Source organism: Oncorhynchus kisutch, linkage group LG2 (genome assembly GCF_002021735.2).
Source record: "Oncorhynchus kisutch isolate 150728-3 linkage group LG2, Okis_V2, whole genome shotgun sequence".
NCBI lineage: Eukaryota > Metazoa > Chordata > Actinopteri > Salmoniformes > Salmonidae > Oncorhynchus > Oncorhynchus kisutch.
In genome coordinates, this window is record NC_034175.2 from 28,743,562 (window position 1) to 28,762,681 (window position 19,120).

At 43.7% G+C, this 19,120-nt stretch overlaps 2 protein-coding genes across 2 annotated transcripts; both read left to right on the forward strand.

The window, feature by feature from the left end:
• The first annotated feature begins 3,728 nt into the window (after positions 1 to 3,728).
• LOC109864777 (calcium homeostasis modulator protein 6-like) lies at positions 3,729 to 6,401 on the forward strand. The gene is made up of 2 exons (XM_020452728.2): positions 3,729 to 4,315; positions 5,525 to 6,401. The coding sequence occupies exons 1-2, from the start codon at positions 3,773 to 3,775 to the stop codon at positions 5,960 to 5,962; spliced, it is 981 nt and encodes a 326-aa protein (XP_020308317.1). The 5' UTR covers positions 3,729 to 3,772; the 3' UTR covers positions 5,963 to 6,401.
• A 3,887-nt stretch (positions 6,402 to 10,288) lies between these two features.
• On the forward strand, positions 10,289 to 17,905 carry LOC109864792 (calcium homeostasis modulator protein 5). Its single transcript, XM_020452746.2, has 2 exons — positions 10,289 to 16,206; positions 16,465 to 17,905. Exons 1-2 carry the CDS (start codon positions 15,664 to 15,666, stop codon positions 16,807 to 16,809), a joined length of 888 nt encoding a protein of 295 aa, XP_020308335.1. The 5' UTR covers positions 10,289 to 15,663; the 3' UTR covers positions 16,810 to 17,905.
• The last annotated feature ends 1,215 nt before the right edge of the window (positions 17,906 to 19,120 follow it).

The following is a 19,120-nucleotide window of genomic DNA, read 5'->3' on the forward strand; positions in this document are numbered from 1 at the left end:
GTAGGTAACACTGAAAGCCTTAGTTTCCATTACTGACAAGCTATTAGCAAGTAAGACAGTCAAACCATGACGTTTTCCCCCATTCCGAAGTTCCCACATCATGCCACTTACCTTGCATTCGCTATAAAGTAGTGGGTGGTGGTCACGAAGATGACTCAAGAGATTTGAATTGTTGCCCCCTTTCACAGCGATTTATTTATTTGTTATTATTTTTGTATTTTTTGCATGTTCTGCAGACAGGGTGACCATCTTCGATTAAGTTTCCCTCAGCACTCTTGTAAAACCCAAAATACGACCACATTTCAGATTTGATCCTCTCAGAAGGCTGAAAAATCTCCCGAGCGCTGTCACTGCCTTTTGCCATGTTTTCACACAAAACAAAACACACGTAGCATGCTGCGCCTGCGTCAGACTGTTGCTAACTTTGGTTGCTGCTGGACAGTATTTTTACCATGACTTTTAATGATAATTAAAATTTGAAATGGTAATACTGATCGTCGGGAATTTTTCTTTGGTTTATCTAGAAACCGGTAACTGTTTCATCCCTAGTGCCAACAGCTCAGCGCATATCTGCCTTTACTTACCCACTATGGAAAGTTCATGGAGAATCTCTCTACTCTCATCAAACCTATGACAGAGTTCTTACAGAAAGAGAGACCTTGGGTGTGATCAGAACAATGTCAGCAGGCATTTGAAAGAACAAAGACACGGCTGTCTTCCTCCCCAGTGTTAGTGCACCCCGACCCACACATGCCAGTAATATTGGCTTGTGATGCCTCACCATATGGGGTGGGTGCTGTCATCTCACACACAATGCCTGACGGTAGTGAGAGGCCTATTGCATATGTTCACGACACTCACTAAGTTGAACACGACACTCACTAAGTTCACGACACACAGAGTTGAAGTGTGCCCAAATAGGGAAGAAGGCCTTAGGGATCATATTGGGGTAATGAAGTTCTCTGACTACCTATATGGTCATAAGACCAATCCAAACTATCAAGTGTCATTTTTAGATGTACTTTCCATTTTACCTAAGGACATAGCCAGGGAAACTACCAAGGACAAGGGTTTGGCAAAAGTGAAGCACTTCGCACTTACAGAGTGGCCTAACCATTATTGGGTGAGAAGGGATGAGCTCACTGTAGAAAGAGATTGTGGGTTATGGGGTAAGAGAGCGATGGTGCTGGCTACTGAAGGAGCTACTGAAGGAGCTACATGAAAACCAATGGTCAAAATGAAAGCTCTTGCAAGGAGCCACTTTTGGTGGCCCAGGTTAGACTCAGACATAGAAGACATGGTAAGGGGATGCCAGGTGTGTCAGTCTAATAGACATATGCAGAACCTTGCACCAGTGCATCCTTGGAAGTGGCCTGAGCGGGGCCCTGGCAGCGCATCCATATATATCTTCTCAAAAGGGAAAGCACCCTGTTCTTAGTAGTTATGGATGCATGCTCACGCTGGCCAGAAGTAAAGTATATGAGTAGTACCGTAATTTCCGGACTATAAGCCGCTACTTTTTTCCCACGCTTTGAACCTCGCGGCTTATACAATGACTCGACTAATTTATGGATTTTTCCCCGCTTTCACAAGAATCATGCCGCCAAAAAACTGAGCACCGTCACATAATGTGACGTAAATCGAGCGCGCTCAAACTTCCCATCATTCAGATTACGGTAGTCATTTTGTCACCCTCATCATGGCAAAGACACTGAGAAATGCATATGATGCATCTTTCAAGTTGAAGGAGATCGATCTGGCTGTTGGAAAAGGAAATAGAGCTGCTGCCCGGGAGCTTGGCCTTAATGAGTCGATGAAAAGACGTTGGAAACAGCAGCGTGAGGAACTGACTCAGTGCAAAAAGACAACAAAAGCTTTCAGAGGGAAGAAAAACAGATGACCCGAACTAGAAAATGAGCTTGAAGACTGGGTCAACACACAGAGAGCAGACGGCCGAGGTGTTTCAACTGTGCAGATCCGACTGAAAGCCAAAACAATCGCCACCGCAATGAAGTTTGAGGATTTTAGAGGTGGATTTTCAATTCTGAGACTATTCAACTCCGACACAGAAGGAGATGACTTCAGTGGTTTCAGTGCACAGGAGGAGGAAGATAGTGACCAATGACTTTCTTGGTAGGCTACTGTTTACTGCTATTTTTTTCCATTTTTGTTACAAGCCGTGTTTCGTTAAAGCCTATTTATTTTTGTTACAAGCCGTGTTTCGTTTAAAAGCCTATTTATTTTTGTTACAAGCGGCATTTCGTTAAAAGGCCTATTAATTTTTGTAACAAGCCGTGTTTCGTTTAAAGGCTGTGTAAAGTTAATTTGTTTCGATGTACCGGTAGGCACCTGCGGCTGCACTTAATAGTCCAGAAATTACGGTACTTCAGATACACTCCGGGGAATGTTCTCAGCCTACGGGTTAGTTGAGGAGTGTGTTTCAAACAATGGGCCACAGTTGGATTCAAAAGAGATGGAGACATTCTTCCAGTTGAATGGGGTGAAACACATCCAGTAGTCTCTGTATCATGCAGCTTCAGATGGCGCCCAGTGCGACTTGTACAGAATCTAAAACAGGCTCTAGAGAAGGACAAGTCATCAGGACGGTCTGTACAGCATAGTGTGGACAACTTTCTGTTTACCTACAGGAATACGCCACATGCCACAAATGGAAAAATTCCAGCCGAGTTGTTCCTAAAACGACAGGTTAGAACAAGGTTATCACTGGTTAAACACAGTTTTTCAGCTGGCATGCAGTCGTTGGGACAAACAGTGCTTGTCCGATATTACTTGGGAGTAGAGAGAAATGGGTACCCGGGGTTGTGAAAAGGGTACTTGGTCCTGTAACCTACTTAGTGCAGACTGAGGGGAAACTGTGTAAGACGCATGTGGGTCAAATGATGATGCAACACAATGAAAGAGAAGACCTGAATGTGTCAGAGTGGAACGTTTCTGATTGGGACTTGGGAACTACGACTGTGACAGGCACACATACAGAGACACTGATTGTGCCAGGCCGTGAGCCTGAGGGCCCAGAGCGTCGAGAGGCCAAAAAGAGTAAGAAGGCCTCCGGACCAATTGGATCTGTAAACAGGTTGTATATGAGTTGATAAGTGAAAAACTGTTTTAGAAAACCCATGATGTTCATCAAGGATGTTTTCAGAGGAAGTGAGAATTTGTGGAGAAGTGTGGTGTATTGAGAAATGTGTTAATGAGTTTAGAGGAAGTCACAGTGATGCCCGTTTCGGTAAATATCCATTAAATTACTGGGAGATGACACAGTGGAGTGTGCGAATTTCTTTATTTTGATAGCTTAATGAGTTTATATGTAAAAATGGTTGCAAATAGTCAATGGGATTTGCATGCAGGGGTTGAGTTATTTGAATGAACAAATGATAATGGGGTTTCTGGTCTTGCATTGAAGTGTTTGGATTAGGAGATGAAAGGGCGGTAAAAATTCAATGATGTATTGGAGAGTTGGGCTGAAGACACTGTAGAGAGTAGTCGACTAATGTGTTAAGGAAATAAATAATTAAATCTGTTCCGTTTATTATAAGTACGCTTCGGAGTCTTCAGTAAAAGAACCCAGCATCTTAGGATGCAACAGTATTGTCCTTCAATAAACTGTAGCCTAGTGAAGCGAGTCACACCCTGAGTTGGAGGCGCGCCAGAGAGGACAGGAGAACTGAAAGTATAGCTGTCACGTCAATTTATATGGTTCCCATGACTTGCTATCAGCAGAAGTGCCTGTGAGTCCTGTGCGTCTAGAAAGATGGATATGTTCAAAACTGTTCTTAAAATTGTTCAGAAACAGCAGACTAGTCTCGGGTTTGGTTTAGTTGCGTTGTTAACTGCAGGCGGGGAACAGATATTCTCGTCAGTGGTGTTCAAATGTCCTTGCAGTGGCTGGAACTTTTCCTACGGCATGGTGTTTCTCTTAGTGCCTGCTCTGGCGCTGTTGGTGTTAGGTTACGTCATGAGCAATAAAACATGGAAATTGTTTACAGGTTTGTGTTTACGCAAATCCAAATTGTGTCGTTTTAAATATTTTTGCGCCTGTGGGGTGGTCTTCTTTCAGATCACCACAACAGCAGTCGTTGCACCTGTGAGTTGGATTTCAGTCGCTTTGCTCAATGGCAATTACTTTGAATGCGCCGTGACTGGTATCAATGTAACTGTTTTCACCAACCACCTTTGCGATGGGAAGAGTCCGCAGTGCCAGGATGAACTTTATAAATTCCCCTGTGGGAGAGCCACCCACGTGCCACAATCTGACAGCAATGATGTGCTGGCAACCCTCCACGCTGAGTCGCAGGTGAGATAATATTCACTCTAATAGAGCCAAGTTATGGTTTGATTTATCATTTTTTATCATATCTTCTTTGCCCCACTTTACACACTTCAATATGTTTTAATGGGCTATCTTTGTTTTTGTCGATGGCCTGTTGGAGTGTAGGTGATTAGACTGACAGGTATCAGGTTTCTGCTAACAGTAATTGACACCCCTGGATGTGTTCTGCCAGCTAAGGGAGTTGTATATTTTTAAACTGAGCCTCTGACATTATGAAGTACACATTTTTGCTTTGAAGGCATTTGTTGCATCACATTTCATTTGGAAATTCCAACATTACAATTCCCCAAAGCAAAAGTTCCCCAAAGCATAGGCTACTTCCATTGTTATAAAATAGCAGTTCTTCTTCAGTCTGACTCAGTTTCTGTATGACTTGTTCTCCTTAATGTACAAAACTTCCCAGTTTTTCCCCTATATTAATTTAGCAGTGGCAGGCATGGTAAAATGTTTTCAGTGTAAATTTAAAAGGCGTAAATCAGATATAAAGTATGTTGAAAAGATAATGGAGCCCCCATTGATTTCGATAGAATGTTTGAGTCACTCCGATAGCATAAGAACACGGCACAAGCCCCATGACAAAATGTGTAGAATTGCACGAAATTAGCTTTAAAACAGCAAAATTGTTTCTCTGCGGCCAAGAGGAGGGCCTCTAAAATGTATGGTCGGAGATCTCACCATTGGCCACACCAACTATCACGCCCTCTCCCCTATGCTAACTTTGCCCCTGCTGAAAAAAATCCTAAGGGAAACACTGCTTCCTATGTAAAGAGGTGATGGATGAATTGCTGACCAACACACACCTCTGAAATGAATCTACTGTTCCTTATACAGTATTTTTTTATTTTACTAGTTAAGAACAAATTATTATTCTCAATGACAGCCTAGGAACAGCAGGTTAACTGCCTGTTCAGGGTCAGAATGACAGATTTGTACCTTGGGGGTTTGAACTTGCAACCTTCTGGTTACTAGTCCAATGCTCTAACCACTAGGCTACCCTGCTGCCCCAGTATGCTTCCCAAATACATTCTCCTGCTATATTTATAGATATGGTTTGAGTTTGAGCAGAATACTGTATGTGGGCAATTATAACTGTGACATTAACTCAGGCATTCCAGGTAAGGGGTTAAGCAGAATAGTTGAATATTGTGTGGAATGTTTTGGTTTTGATTTCAGGTCCTGGGTTGGCTACTGATCGCCTCCATCATGGTCTTCAACCTCCTGCTGACCTGTGTTGCCCGGTGTAACTCCCCAGTCAGCTACCTGCAGCTGAAGTTCTGGAGGGTCTATGCCCAGCGGGAGAGCGACCTGCTGGAAAGCTACACGGCAGATCACGCCGAAAAGCTTGCAGAGAGGAACCTGAAGAGCTTCTTCCAGCAGATGCCTCCAGAGCCTGTCACGACCCCACCTAACCAGGCCTGGGAGAAGATCTCGTCCCTCTACAGGTTCAGCACCAGAGACCACTACTACAGCATCCTGCACAAGTACGTGGAGAAGTGCCAGGACCCTGCAGAGGCCAGGGACCACAGAATGTCATCTGTCAGGTCAGACGGTCCAGACACTGCTAATCCGTCTGTGCTCACCTTTGTGGATGAGGGCAAAATGTTGCTGTGAATGGGCATGCATATGATCATAGGAACAGCAGTGACAGCATCACTATCATGACCCTATCTGTAACCATCCTCATTACTTTTAGCGTCAAAGTTATGACTCATTATAGAGGATTGTTGTCATGATTATACTCTATCGCTGTGCGTCAGGGGATTTTTCAGTAGAAAGACAAATCACATCTGATTAACCACTCTCAGGTCTTTGCTTCAATAACAATGCTTCCCAATTTTATATTGTGCTCTGGAGGGATTTTTATTATTTTTTAAAATAGTTTATCGTACTTTCTTTCACTTTTCTGTTTAGTATTTTTATGCTCCTCAGACTTTGCCTACATACAGGTGGTCTGTGGCATTAGACAGGAAACGCATGGTTTGTTTCTATTAAATAAGGAGCTAGTTTGTGCACTGCAAAATACTTTCAATAAAAGCCTGTTACCAGTGTACATGTAGCATCTTTATGACGGTAACCCACAATAACATTCAGTTTGACCTTACAAGCTCGGTCTCCAAAGTATTTATGCGTTATTGTTCTTTATATTATTGCACTGTAGACCGACCATTGCCACAAGTGAACTGCGATGAACATCAGCTCTGAATTGAATGCAAACTTAGCGTAATTGTTAGATTCGTATCTCTGTGTAAAGCTTAAGTAGTACTAGTCAGAGAGATAGGCAGTATTTCTGTTGCATGTATTTGACATACATATTTCAATTACATTTGTGTATTACAGTGGGGCAAAAAAGTATTTAGTCAGCCACCAATTGTGCAAGTTCTCCCACTTAAAAAGATGAGAGGCCTGTAATTTTCATCATAGACGACATTCATCACTTCAACTATGACAGACAAAAGGAGAAAAAGAAAATCCCGAAAATCACATTGTAGGATTTTTTAATGAATTTATTTGCAAATTATGGTGGAAAATAAGTATTTGGTCAATAACAAAAGTTTATCTCAATACTTTGTTATATACCCTTTGTTGGCAATGACAGAGGTCAAACGTTTTCTGTAAGTCTTCACAAGGTTTTCAAACACTGTTGCTGGTATTTTGGCCCATTCCTCCATGCAGATCTCCTCTAGAGCAGTGATGTTTTGGGGCTGTTGCTGGCCAACACGGACTTTCAACTCCCTCCAAAGATTTTCTATGGGGTTGAGATCAGGAGACTGGCTAGGCCACTCCAGGACCTTGAAATGCTTCTTATGAAGCCACTCCTTCGTTGCCCGGCCAGTGTGTTTGGGATCATTTCATGCTGAAAGACCCAGCCACTCTCAGGATTTTTTAAATTTTATTTCACCTTTATTTAACCAGGTAGGCTAGTTGAGAACAAGTTCTTTTTGCAACTGCGACCTGGCCAAGATAAAGCATAGCAGTGTGAGCATACAACAAAGAGTTACACATGGAGTAAACAATTAACAAGTCAATAACACAGTAGAAAACAAAGGGGGGGTCTATATACAATGTGTGCAAAAGGCATGAGGAGGTAGGCAAATAATTACAATTTTGCAGATTAACACTGGAGTGATGTACAGGTAGAGATATTGGTGTGCAGAAGAGCAGAAAAGTAAATAAATAAAAACAGTATGGGGATGAGGTAGGTGAAAAGGGTGGGCTATTTACCAATAGACTATGTACAGCTGCAGCGATCGGTTAGCTGCTCAGATAGCTGATGTTTGAAGTTGGTGAGGGAGATAAAAGTCTCCAACTTCAGCGATTTTTGCAATTCGTTCCAGTCACAGGCAGCAGAGTACTGGAACGAAAGGCGGCCAAATGAGGTGTTGGCTTTAGGGATGATCAGTGAGATACACCTGCTGGAGCGCGTGCTACGGATGGGTGTTGCCATCGTGACCAGTGAGCTGAGATAAGGCGGAGCTTTACCTAGCATAGACTTGTAGATGACCTGGAGCCAGTGGGTCTGGCGACGAATATGTAGCGAGGGCCAGCCGACTAGAGCATACAAGTCGCAGTGGTGGGTGGTATAAGGTGCTTTAGTGACAAAACGGATGGCACTGTGATAGACTGCATCCAGTTTGCTGAGTAGAGTGTTGGAAGCCATTTTGTAGATGACATCGCCGAAGTCGAGGATCGGTAGGATAGTCAGTTTTACTAGGGTAAGCTTGGCGGCGTGAGTGAAGGAGGCTTTGTTGCGGAATAGAAAGCCGACTCTTGATTTGATTTTCGATTGGAGATGTTTGATATGAGTCTGGAAGGAGAGTTTGCAGTCTAGCCAGACACCTAGGTACTTATAGACGTCCACATATTCTAGGTCGGAACCATCCAGGGTGGTGATGCTAGTCGGGCATGCAGGTGCAGGCAGCGACCGGTTGAAAAGCATGCATTTGGTTTTACTAGCGTTTAAGAGCAGTTGGAGGCCACGGAAGGAGTGTTGTATAGCATTGAAGCTTGTTTGGAGGTTAGATAGCACAGTGTCCAGAGACGGGCCGAAAGTATATAGAATGGTGTCGTCTGCGTAGAGGTGGATCAGGGAATCGCTCGCAGCAAGAGCAACATCATTGATATACACAGAGAAAAGAGTCGGCCCGAGAATTGAACCCTGTGGCACCCCCATAGAGACTGCCAGAGGACCGGACAGCATGCCCTCCGATTTGACACACTGAACTCTGTCTGCAAAGTAATTGGTGAACCAGGCAAGGCAGTCATCCGAAAAACCGAGGCTACTGAGTCTGCCGATAAGAATATGGTGATTGACAGAGTCGAAAGCCTTGGCAAGGTCGATGAAGACGGCTGCACAGTACTGTCTTTTATCGATGGCGGTTATGATATCGTTTAGTACCTTGAGTGTGGCTGAGGTGCACCCATGACCGGCTCGGAAACCAGATTGCACAGCGGAGAAGGTACGGTGGGATTCGAGATGGTCAGTGACCTGTTTGTTGACTTGGCTTTCGAAGACCTTAGATAGGCAGGGCAGGATGGATATAGGTCTGTAACAGTTTGCGTCCAGGGTGTCTCCCCCTTTGAAGAGGGGGATGACTGCGGAAGCTTTCCAATCCTTGGGGATCTCAGACGAGATGAAAGAGAGGTTGAACAGGCTGGTAATAGGGGTTGCGACAATGGTGGCAGATAGTTTCAGAAATAGAGGGTCCAGATTGTCAAGGCCAGCTGATTTGTACGGGTCCAGGTTTTGCAGCGCTTTCAGAACATCTGCTATCTGGATTTGGGTAAAGGAGAACCTGAAGAGGCTTGGGCGAGGAGCTGCGGGGGGGGGCGGAGCTGTTGGCCGAGGTTGAAGTAGCCAGGCGGAAGGCATGGCCAGCCGTTGAGAAATGCTTATTGAAGTTTTCGATAATCATGGATTTATCAGTGGTGACCGTGTTACCTAGCCTCAGTGCAGTGGGCAGCTGGGAGGAGGTGCTCTTGTTCTCCATGGACTTCAGTGTCCCAGAACTTTTTGGAGTTGGAGCTACAGGATGCAAACTTCTGCCTGAAGAAGCTGGCCTTAGCTTTCCTGACTGACTGCGTGTATTGGTTCCGGACTTCCCTGAACAGTTGCATATCACGGGGACTATTCGATGCTATTGCAGTCCGCCACAGGATGTTTTTGTGCTGGTCGAGGGCAGTCAGGTCTGGGGTGAACCAAGGGCTGTATCTGTTCTTAGTTCTGCATTTTTTGAACGGAGCATGCTTATCTAAAATGGTGAGGAAGTTACTTTTAAAGAATGACCAGGCATCCTCAACTGACGGGATGAGGTCAATGTCCTTCTAGGATACCCGGGCCAGGTCGATTAGAAAGGCCTGCTCACAGAAGTGTTTTAGGGAGCGTTTGACAGTGATGAGGGGTGGTCGTTTGAATGCGGCTCCGTAGCGGATACAGGCAATGAGGCAGTGATCGCTGAGATCCTGGTTGAAGACAGCGGAGGTGTATTTGGAGGGCCAGTTGGTCAGGATGACGTCTATGAGGGTGCCCTTGTTTACAGAGTTAGGGTTGTACCTGGTGGGTTCCTTGATGATTTGTGTGAGATTGAGGGCATCTAGCTTAGATTGTAGGACTGGTGGGGTGTTAAGCATATCCCAGTTTAGGTCACCTAACAGAACAAACTCTGAGGCTAGATGGGGGGCGATCAATTCACAAATGGTGTCCAGGGCACAGCTGGGAGCTGAGGGGGGTCGGTAGCAGGCGGCAACCGTGAGAGACTTATTTCTGGAGAGAGTAATTTTCAAAATTAGTAGTTCGAACTGTTTGGGTATGGACCTGGAAAGTATGACATTACTTTGCAGGCTATCTCTGCAGTAAACTGCAACTCCTCCCCCTTTGGCAGTTCTATCTTGACGGAAGATGTTATAGTTGGGTATGGAAATCTCTGAATTTTTGGTGGCCTTCCTGAGCCAGGATTCAGACACAGCAAGGACATCAGGGTTAGCAGAGTGTGCTAAAGCAGTGAGTAAGACAAACTTAGGGAGGAGGCTTCTGATGTTGGTCAGGGTTGTTCTGGTTTTGGTCACTAGATGCCCCCATTGTGCTTTTTGACCCTTTTGTTTTCCCCTTGTTCCTTGATTGTATTTAAACCCTTGGTTTTCCTCAGTTCTTTGCTCTGTGTTTGAATGTTAGCACCCAGCCCCAGTGATGCTGTGAACGTTTGTTGCTCCAGTTGGATGCTCTTGTGGTACTCTGTTTTTGGTTATTTATTTTTGATTAGCTTTTGAGGCTTTTTTTCTGCTGTACCTACCACCTTGTGGATTTACCTTTTTGACTTGGAGGATTACCTTTGTTCTCTTGGAATTACTTTTGACGTTGTGGATTTGTATTGTTGCCTGAACTTTCCTTTTACTTTATTAAAACACCATCAAGTACTGCTGTGTCTGCCTCATCTTCTGGGTTCTGCCGACTATTCGTGGCTCAGTTTGCTAAGTGACTCTTTCTCACACTGGAGACCCAGGTTCGTAACCGGGTCCTGACAGCCACGTTTCATCTTCAATGCCCTTGCTGATGGAAGGAGGTTTTCACTCAAAATCTCACGATACATGGCCCCATTTATTCTTTCCTTTTGTCGTGGAAATGTCCTCTATTTACCAAATCATGGGAGCAAACCACACACACACACACGTCAGAGTTAGTTATAAAAGTCCATCTTTAATTTAACGTGTTTCACCCAGACGGAGATAATCCAATATGCGTTCTATAGTTACATCGTTAGGGTAAGATAACCAAAAGTGGACACACTCTAATCAGTTTCTAGAGCTCAATTTCCCAGATGTTGTAGATTATTTTAATAGTGCTTAAAAAACGTAATCTTTATCAAATTATCCATTTAAGATATCAACTCAAAACCTACGTACGTCTACGAATGGGTGGTTTAAATTGTATCTAATCATTCTCCGCATTACTTTATACACACATACCATTTATCATCATTTCAAATCATTCACAGAATCCATATAAAACTTTAAAAATCTTAGGTACTCACACGGAACTTTCAGGTTCAGATTTTCACATAGAACTTTTCAGACGTCCACACAGGGCATCGAAAGGTTTTCCCACACAGAGTCAACCCTATCCCGCTACTCACACAGAGTAGTCCTATCCCGCTCACACAGAACGGTCCGACAACTATTACATACTCACACAGAGTAATCCTAGCACATTTAAAATAATTGGAATTCACCACATCTGAGGGTCACTTAGACAAATCACACAGACGCACAGAATGAGGTCCTTCTTCCAATAGGGCTTCACCAAGTGCCGTGTTTCACCTAGAACACACAGACCCCCTGGCCCATCACCCCGACAGACCTCACCAAATCCCCACTGTGATCAATTCAGTGTCAGGAGGGCTCTTGGTCACTGGCAACCGGACAGCGCAGAGTATCTTTTGAGTCCACTAAAACCCCCAGATTACTCTCCTCTGACTCGGCCCTGCTTACGCCGCCAAGGTGCCTTCCTTACAAAGGAATTCACGCTCAGAGTATACGTAACAGGCATAATTTAAAAAAACTCGACTTCAAATCTGTGTGTGGTTCGCTCACCTTTTTCTTTAAAAAAAAACTCAGTTCGAGATGTGGAATCCACTCGGCTCGCTTCCTCTTAGATCAAAGGTTGGTCCATCTGCTTCGTTCCCGAAGTGTGGTTCTCCCTGAGATCCCAAGTTTAGGGGATCCCTCGTGCACGATTTATTTACCTAGATCGTAGGAACGGTCACCGAGTGAAGATTCACATCCCCTCCTCGTCGCCAAATGTCGTGGAAATTTCCTCTATTTACCAAATCATGGGAGCAAACCACACACACACACGTCAGCGTTAGTTATAAAAGTCCATCTTTAATTATATGAGCTCTTATCACAATCCTGTGACTCTCAGATAAATTCAGTTTCTCTCCAATGAATTCTCTGAGAGCCCCCTTACAATGCAACTGAGTTCCTTTAATAGCAAAGACACACATAGTCAGACAGCATAGACATAATTAATCGTTCAGCTTTGTCTCCTTTCCCAAACCTCAGAACCATAAACCAAATCCCCCATATCAACAGGCATATATCAAATTGTCATTTAGATACAACCAACTCAAAATACAACCTCCTGGACAAACTCACGGAGAGGAGGGTGAGGCTATAGGTTAAGATAGAAACAACACTGCAACCCTTCTTTCCCCACTAGAAAAGGTAGGGAGTAAAAGTCCGGCACTGCAGGATTTGAGTCCCTGGCGGCGTAGTGTGTTACTGATGGTAGGCTTTGTTACTTTGGTCCCAGCACTCTGCAGGTCATTGACTAGATTCCCCCCGTGTGTTTCTGGGATTTTTGCTCACCGTTCTTGTGATCATTTTGACCCCATGGGGTGAGATCTTGCGTGGAGCCCCAGATCGAGGGAGATTATCAGTGGTCTTGTATGTCTTCCATTTCCTAATAATTGCTCCCACAGTTGATTTCTTCAAACCAAGCTGCTTACCTATTGCAGATTCAGTCTTCCCAGCCTGGTGCAGGTCTATAATTTTGTTTCTGGTGTCTTTTGACAGCTCTTTGGTCTTGGCCATAGTGGAGTTTGGAGTGTGACTGTTTGAGGTTGTGGACAGGTGTCTTTTATACTGATAACAAGTTCAAACAGGTGCCATTAATACAGGTAACGAGTGGAGGACAGAGGAGCCTCTTAAAGAAGAAGTTACAGGTCTGTGAGAGCCAGAAATCTTGCTTGTTTGTAGGTGACAAAATACTTATTTTCCTCCATAATTTGCAAATAAATTCATAAAAAAATCCTACAATGTGATTTTCTGGAGAAAAAAATTCTCATTTTGTCTGTCTTGAAGTGTACCTTTGATCAAAATTACAGGCCTCTCTCATCTTTTTAAGTTGGAGAACTTGCACAATTGGTGGCTGACTAAATACTTTTTTGCCCCACTGTATATACATTTTTATTTGTAACAAGATACTTCAGAGAATGGTATTTTGTATTTTCAAAATAATAAAAATACTTTTTTCCCCCAAGAAAATGTATAGCGGTTCAGTTTTGTGGCCCAATATCACCCCAAATTTGCTGCATTGGTATCAGAAGTCTTATGGTGTGAGACCATGGGAGCTGTTGTTGGATGAGTGGAAGAACTTGAAAGAAAGTTGAAGCACAAGGATTCACTTTAAGTATGAGGATAATGCAGTGAATTTGGTCCAAAAGGGGATAGTAAAACTTGACTTTGAAAGAGAACAAACACACTATGTTATTGCCACACTGTCACTGCACTCACTCTCATTCAGGTAGTGGATCCTGTGCCTCGACTTTCTTTCACACACCTTTTCACCTCCTCCAGCACATCTGATTACGTCACGCTCACAGTATTTGAGGTAACGGGGCCACAAAGTCCCGAAGACAAACATAAACTATAAAGATAATTCTGAAAAATCCAAATAACTTCACAGATCTTCATTGTAAAGGGTTTAAACACTGTTTCCCATGCTTGTTCAATGACCCATAAACAATTAATGAACATGCACCTGTGGAACGGCCTTTAAGACACTAACAGAGTATGCAATTAAGGTCACAGTTATGAAACTTAGGACACTAAAGAGGCCTTTCTACTGACTCTGAAAAACACCAGAAGAAAGATGCCCAGGGTCCCTGCTCATCTGCGTGAACGTGCCTTAGGCATGCTGCAAGGAGGCATGAGGACTGCAGATGTGGCCAGGGCAATAAATTACAATGTCCGTACTGTGAGACGCTTAAGACAGCGCTACAGAGAGACAGGACGGACAGTTGATCGTCCTCGCAGTGGCAGATCATGTGTAACAATACCTGCACAGGATCGGTACATCCGAACATCACACCTGCGGGACAGGTACAGGATGGCAACAACGACTGCCGAGTTACACCAGGAACGCACAATCTCTCCGTCGTTGCTCAGACTGTCCGCAATGGGCTGAGAGAGGCAGGACTGAGGGATTGTAGGCCTGTTGTAAGGCAGGTCCTCACCAAACATCACCGGCAACAACATCACCTATGGGCACAAACCCACTGTCACTGGACCAGACAGGACTGGCAAAAAGTGCTCTTCACTGACGAGTCGCGGTTTTGTCTCACCAGGGGTGATGGTCGGATTAGAGTTTATCGTCGAAGGAATGAGGGTTACGCCGAGGCCTGTACTCTGGAGCGGGATCGATTTGGAGGTGCGCTGCCGTTTGCCTCCTGTGTCTGCATTTGGGTTTCGCCTTGTGCCCTTATAGCACTCAGAGGCCGTTTAGGGTGAGGAGACTATAGCTTCATCCTGTGTGAATTGTAGAGCACAGAAACTCATCACAGGCTTCTATAGGAAGTGGGAGAGGAAACCCTTCTCTTTACCAACCACTAACTCAGAACACATGTTTGATCTGCCCTTTTCTCCTTTTTCTGAAACACTAGTAGGTCTTATGCAAGTCTAATGTAATGTCTAGCTAGCTATATGATTGCCTATAAAACTGTCGTGCTCCGTGTTATATTTTTGGGTATTGCACGACACGCATCTACGTGAGCTTGCATAGCTCAGTATGAACATTTTTGCAACTGCTTATGAATGCACTGCAGCTTTTGTGCCGAAATACCACGTTGTGTGGTGTTTTGTGCATGAAAGGGAAAAAGAGGGCGAGAGAGAGCAAAGAGTGATTTCATATACTGTATAATGTTGTATCTGGGTCAAGCTGTATGTGCATTTAATACAGACAATAAATCATGGTGCTGAAATCACTGTGCTGAACTGCTCAAATAACTATCCAAGTGAATCTGGTTAAAGTTACGTTTTTGTTTTTTTGACAGACTGCATGACCCTGTGGCTGCTTGTCATATGACATCACTCTGAGAGGACAAAGGCAGCTGCATGGCCTGAAGTAAAAAACCAGATCTGCAGGATCTCAGCCAGTTTAGTCACTTTTGTTTTATTACCTACGCCTAGGAAAGGAGGGGGGAGTGGGAGAGAAGGACATTTAGAAGGAAGAATCAAGGTGGGGTTTGAGAGTTGGAGAATACAATCTCATTGGATTAAGAGTTAAAGTGAGGAAAAGAGGGAGGAGTTGGTGAGAGAGGAAGATTGAAAGAGAAAGAACAGGAGGGAGGGAAAGGGAGGGGCAGAAATAGGCTCCGAAGAGCTTCAGTGTGTTTGTGCTCAGACAGCACAGGAAGTGGAGTGCGTGTTGGAGACGCAACCCTTTCACTGCCTTATTTTTCCTCTTCTAAATCTTCATTCTCTGTGCGTTATTTTGTTTTTTGCTGAGCGTGCGTGCGTGAAAACTCCTTGTCGACACCATGGATAACTTCCAGACCGTCCTGCGCTTTTTCATGAACCAGAAGGCCACCATTGGCTACAGCTTCATGGCCCTCCTGACCATCGGGGGAGAGCGGATCTTCTCCATGGTCTCCTTCCAGTGCCCCTGCAACCACGACCAGAACTTTGCATACGGCCTGACCTTCCTGTTGGGCCCAGGCCTGGTGCTTCTGGTGCTGGGTCTTTTCTTCAGCAGCAGGCTGTGGCGCCTCTACACTGGCTGTTGCCTCAACCCCGTTAAGCTCTGCCCCGGTGGCAACTGTTTCACCTGCCTCAAGGTGTTTGTCAAAATCTTCTTCGGTGCCTGTGTGGCCCCTATCATGTGGCTGTGTGTGGCACTGTTGAACGGGACCTTCTACGAGTGTGCCGTCAGCGGGCTGGATAATAACCTGGTGCTGGATATGTTCTGTAAGAACAGGACTTTGATTTGCCGGGAGGAGCTGGCCCGTGTGCCCTGCAGCAAGTCCAAGCTGCCCAGTGACTTGAACATGGAACTGTTGCTTATGTTCCGGGCTCAGTCACAGGTGAGTGCAAGCAGCAGTCAGACCCTGTTTGTGACTTTTGTACGGTGGAATGTCATATTTTTCAATGTCATATTGTACAGCTGCAAATGCTGGTGCGAGTCGTTGATATACTTTACTATCTGTAATTCAGTTGACTGTAAGCAACACTATTGAAATTTATTATAAACAATTATTATTATTATTATTTTTAAAAACTGTTGGCATTCTTTATTCATTTTATGTGAGCGTGAGTTTTGGTTCCTGGTTGTACATCCGCAGATACTGGGCTGGTGTATCATCATCATTTCAGCCGTTCTAGGGCTCCTCGGGACCTGCTACACCAACTGCCGCTCGAAGGTGAGCTACCTGCAGCTCACCTTCTGGAAGCACTACGTAGAAAAGGAGAAGGAGCAGTTCGACACATTCTCTATGGAGTACGCATCCAAGCTGGCCGAGAGGAACCTGAAAAGCTTTTTTGAGAACCGTGAACCGGAAATATTCCCTTTCCCCAACCACAAGGCCTGGGAGGAGATCTCAGGCCTCTACACCTTCTCCAAGAGTGAGCAGTACTACAGCACCCTGCAGAGGTATGTGGAGCGTGATGACCAGAGACTACTGCCCTGACAAAAGACCAGTCATGGAGCTGGACCACGGCACAGAGATGAGCTGAGAGAGCGGTGGATAATGGCATATAAATGCATATCCATATTTCACGAACACTAGATTGGGACATTGTTTGACACTTTTTCTATTGACAGTGTATGAATGATAGTATATCCTATTTGTTTTACCTTTATAAACGACATGCAGTATATACTATAGGTTTAACTCACAGACTGAGGAGAGGTGTTGTTTCCTGCATTTCCCCCAAAGCACTGACATCTACACAGAACACCATTCAGAAGGTTACTACCAGTGGCACAGCAGTTATTACCAAAGAATGCAGCCATTGCAGATGTGGTGAAACAGCAGGGCTTCTTGTCTGATAATTTGAAAAAAGTCTCCTCTGCCTCTCTTTGACAAGCCTTTGAGGCATTTCATTCACTTTACTGGTCGATAATGGTAGGAGAGATATTGTAGTTGTATAGTTTTAATATGGAATTTTGTATGTAATATTGCACCACGATAGAGTTGTAACATGCAATTTGCTTGAAATGTTTACACAACTCAATGCTTATAGAATTTTGTCAACTTGAGCACAACCTTAAAGTGTCTTTCTATGACGGTACAAGTGAAGCAGCTCACTTTATGTTGCATGGTAATTTGATGATAACTAGTCTTGTCCAAGCAATACATTTAGGTCTGCCATTACTGCCTTTCTGTTCAGTTATTAATGTCCATAGTAGTCAGTAACTCACAAATGAAGAGGTAATAAATCATGTATGACATATGGGATATTCTCACTGGATTCTACAAAAGATTTAGTGGCCCCTGTTTTTTTTCTTCCTCTCCTGTCTAACATCTGTAAAACCATGTAATGTGTAAAAGCGCTAAATTAACCTGTACATAGAACCTTATTTGTACATGTTGCATTATGCCCGATTAAAACCATTTCAGGGTGGTGAGTTTGTGTGTAAAACCTGTCCACGTTCCACCGTGTTTGACTAAGGGGAGAATGCAGCCATATCGGTGTAGTTGAAGTGCCTTCAGAAAGTATTCATACCCCTTGACTTGTTCCACGTGTTGTGTTAAAACCTGAATAAAACATTTGTTTAACATATTTTGTTTCTCACCTGTCTACACACAATACCCCAAAATGACATGTTTTTATGCATTTTTGCAAATTTATTAAAAATGTAATATAGAAATATTCAAATTGTCATAAGTATTCATACCCCTGAGTCAAGACTTTGTAGAAGCACCTTTGGCAGCGATTACAGCTGTGACTTTATCTGGGTAAGTCTCGAAGATTTACCCACCTGGATTGTGCATCATTTGCCCATTATTTTCAAAATTCTTCAAGCTGGTTGTTGATCATTGCTAGACAACAATTTTCAGATCTTGCCATAGATTTTGAAGTAGATTTAGTAGAAAACTGTAACTTGGCCGCTCAGGAACATTCACTGTCTTCTTGGTAAGCAAGTGTAGATTTGGCCTTGTGTTTTAGGTTATTGTCTTGCTGAAAGGTGAATTAATCTGCCAGTATCTGGTGGAAAGCAGACTGAACCAGGTTTTCTTCTAGGATTTTGCCTGTGCTTAACTCCATTCTGTTTTTTTTTTTATCCTGAAAAACTCCCTAGTCGTTAATGATTACAAGCATAACCATAACATGATGCAGCCACCACTATGCTTGAAAATATGGAGAGTGGTACTCAGTAATGTGTTGTATTGGATTTTCCCCAAAGATAATACTTTGTACTCAGGACAAAGTGAATTGCTTTGCCGCATTTATTTGCAGTATTACATTAGTGCCTTGTTGTAGACAGGATGCATGTTTGGAATATTTATATTCTGTAGAAGCTTCCTTCTTTTTACTCTGTCACTTAGGCTAGTATTGTGGAGTAAATACAATGTTGTTTATACAGTACATCCTCAGTTTGATCCTATCACAGCCACAGTGACTGGGTGTATTTATACACCATACAAAGTGTAATTAACAACTTCACCATGCTCAAAGGGATATTTGTCATTTTTTTGTACCCATCTATCAATAGGTGCCCTTCTTTGCGAGGCATTGGAAAACCTCCTTGGTGTTTGTGGTTGTATCTGTGTTTGAAATTCACTGCTCAACTGAGGGACCTTACAGATAATTGTGTGTGTGGGGAACAGAAATGAGGAAGTCATTCAAAAGTATTGTTAAACTCTATTATTGCACACAGAGTGAGTCCATGCAACTTATGTGACTTGTTTAAGTACATTTTCACTCCTGAACTTATTTAGGCTTTCCATAACAAAGTGGTTGAATATTTATTGACTCGAAGACATTTCAGCTTTT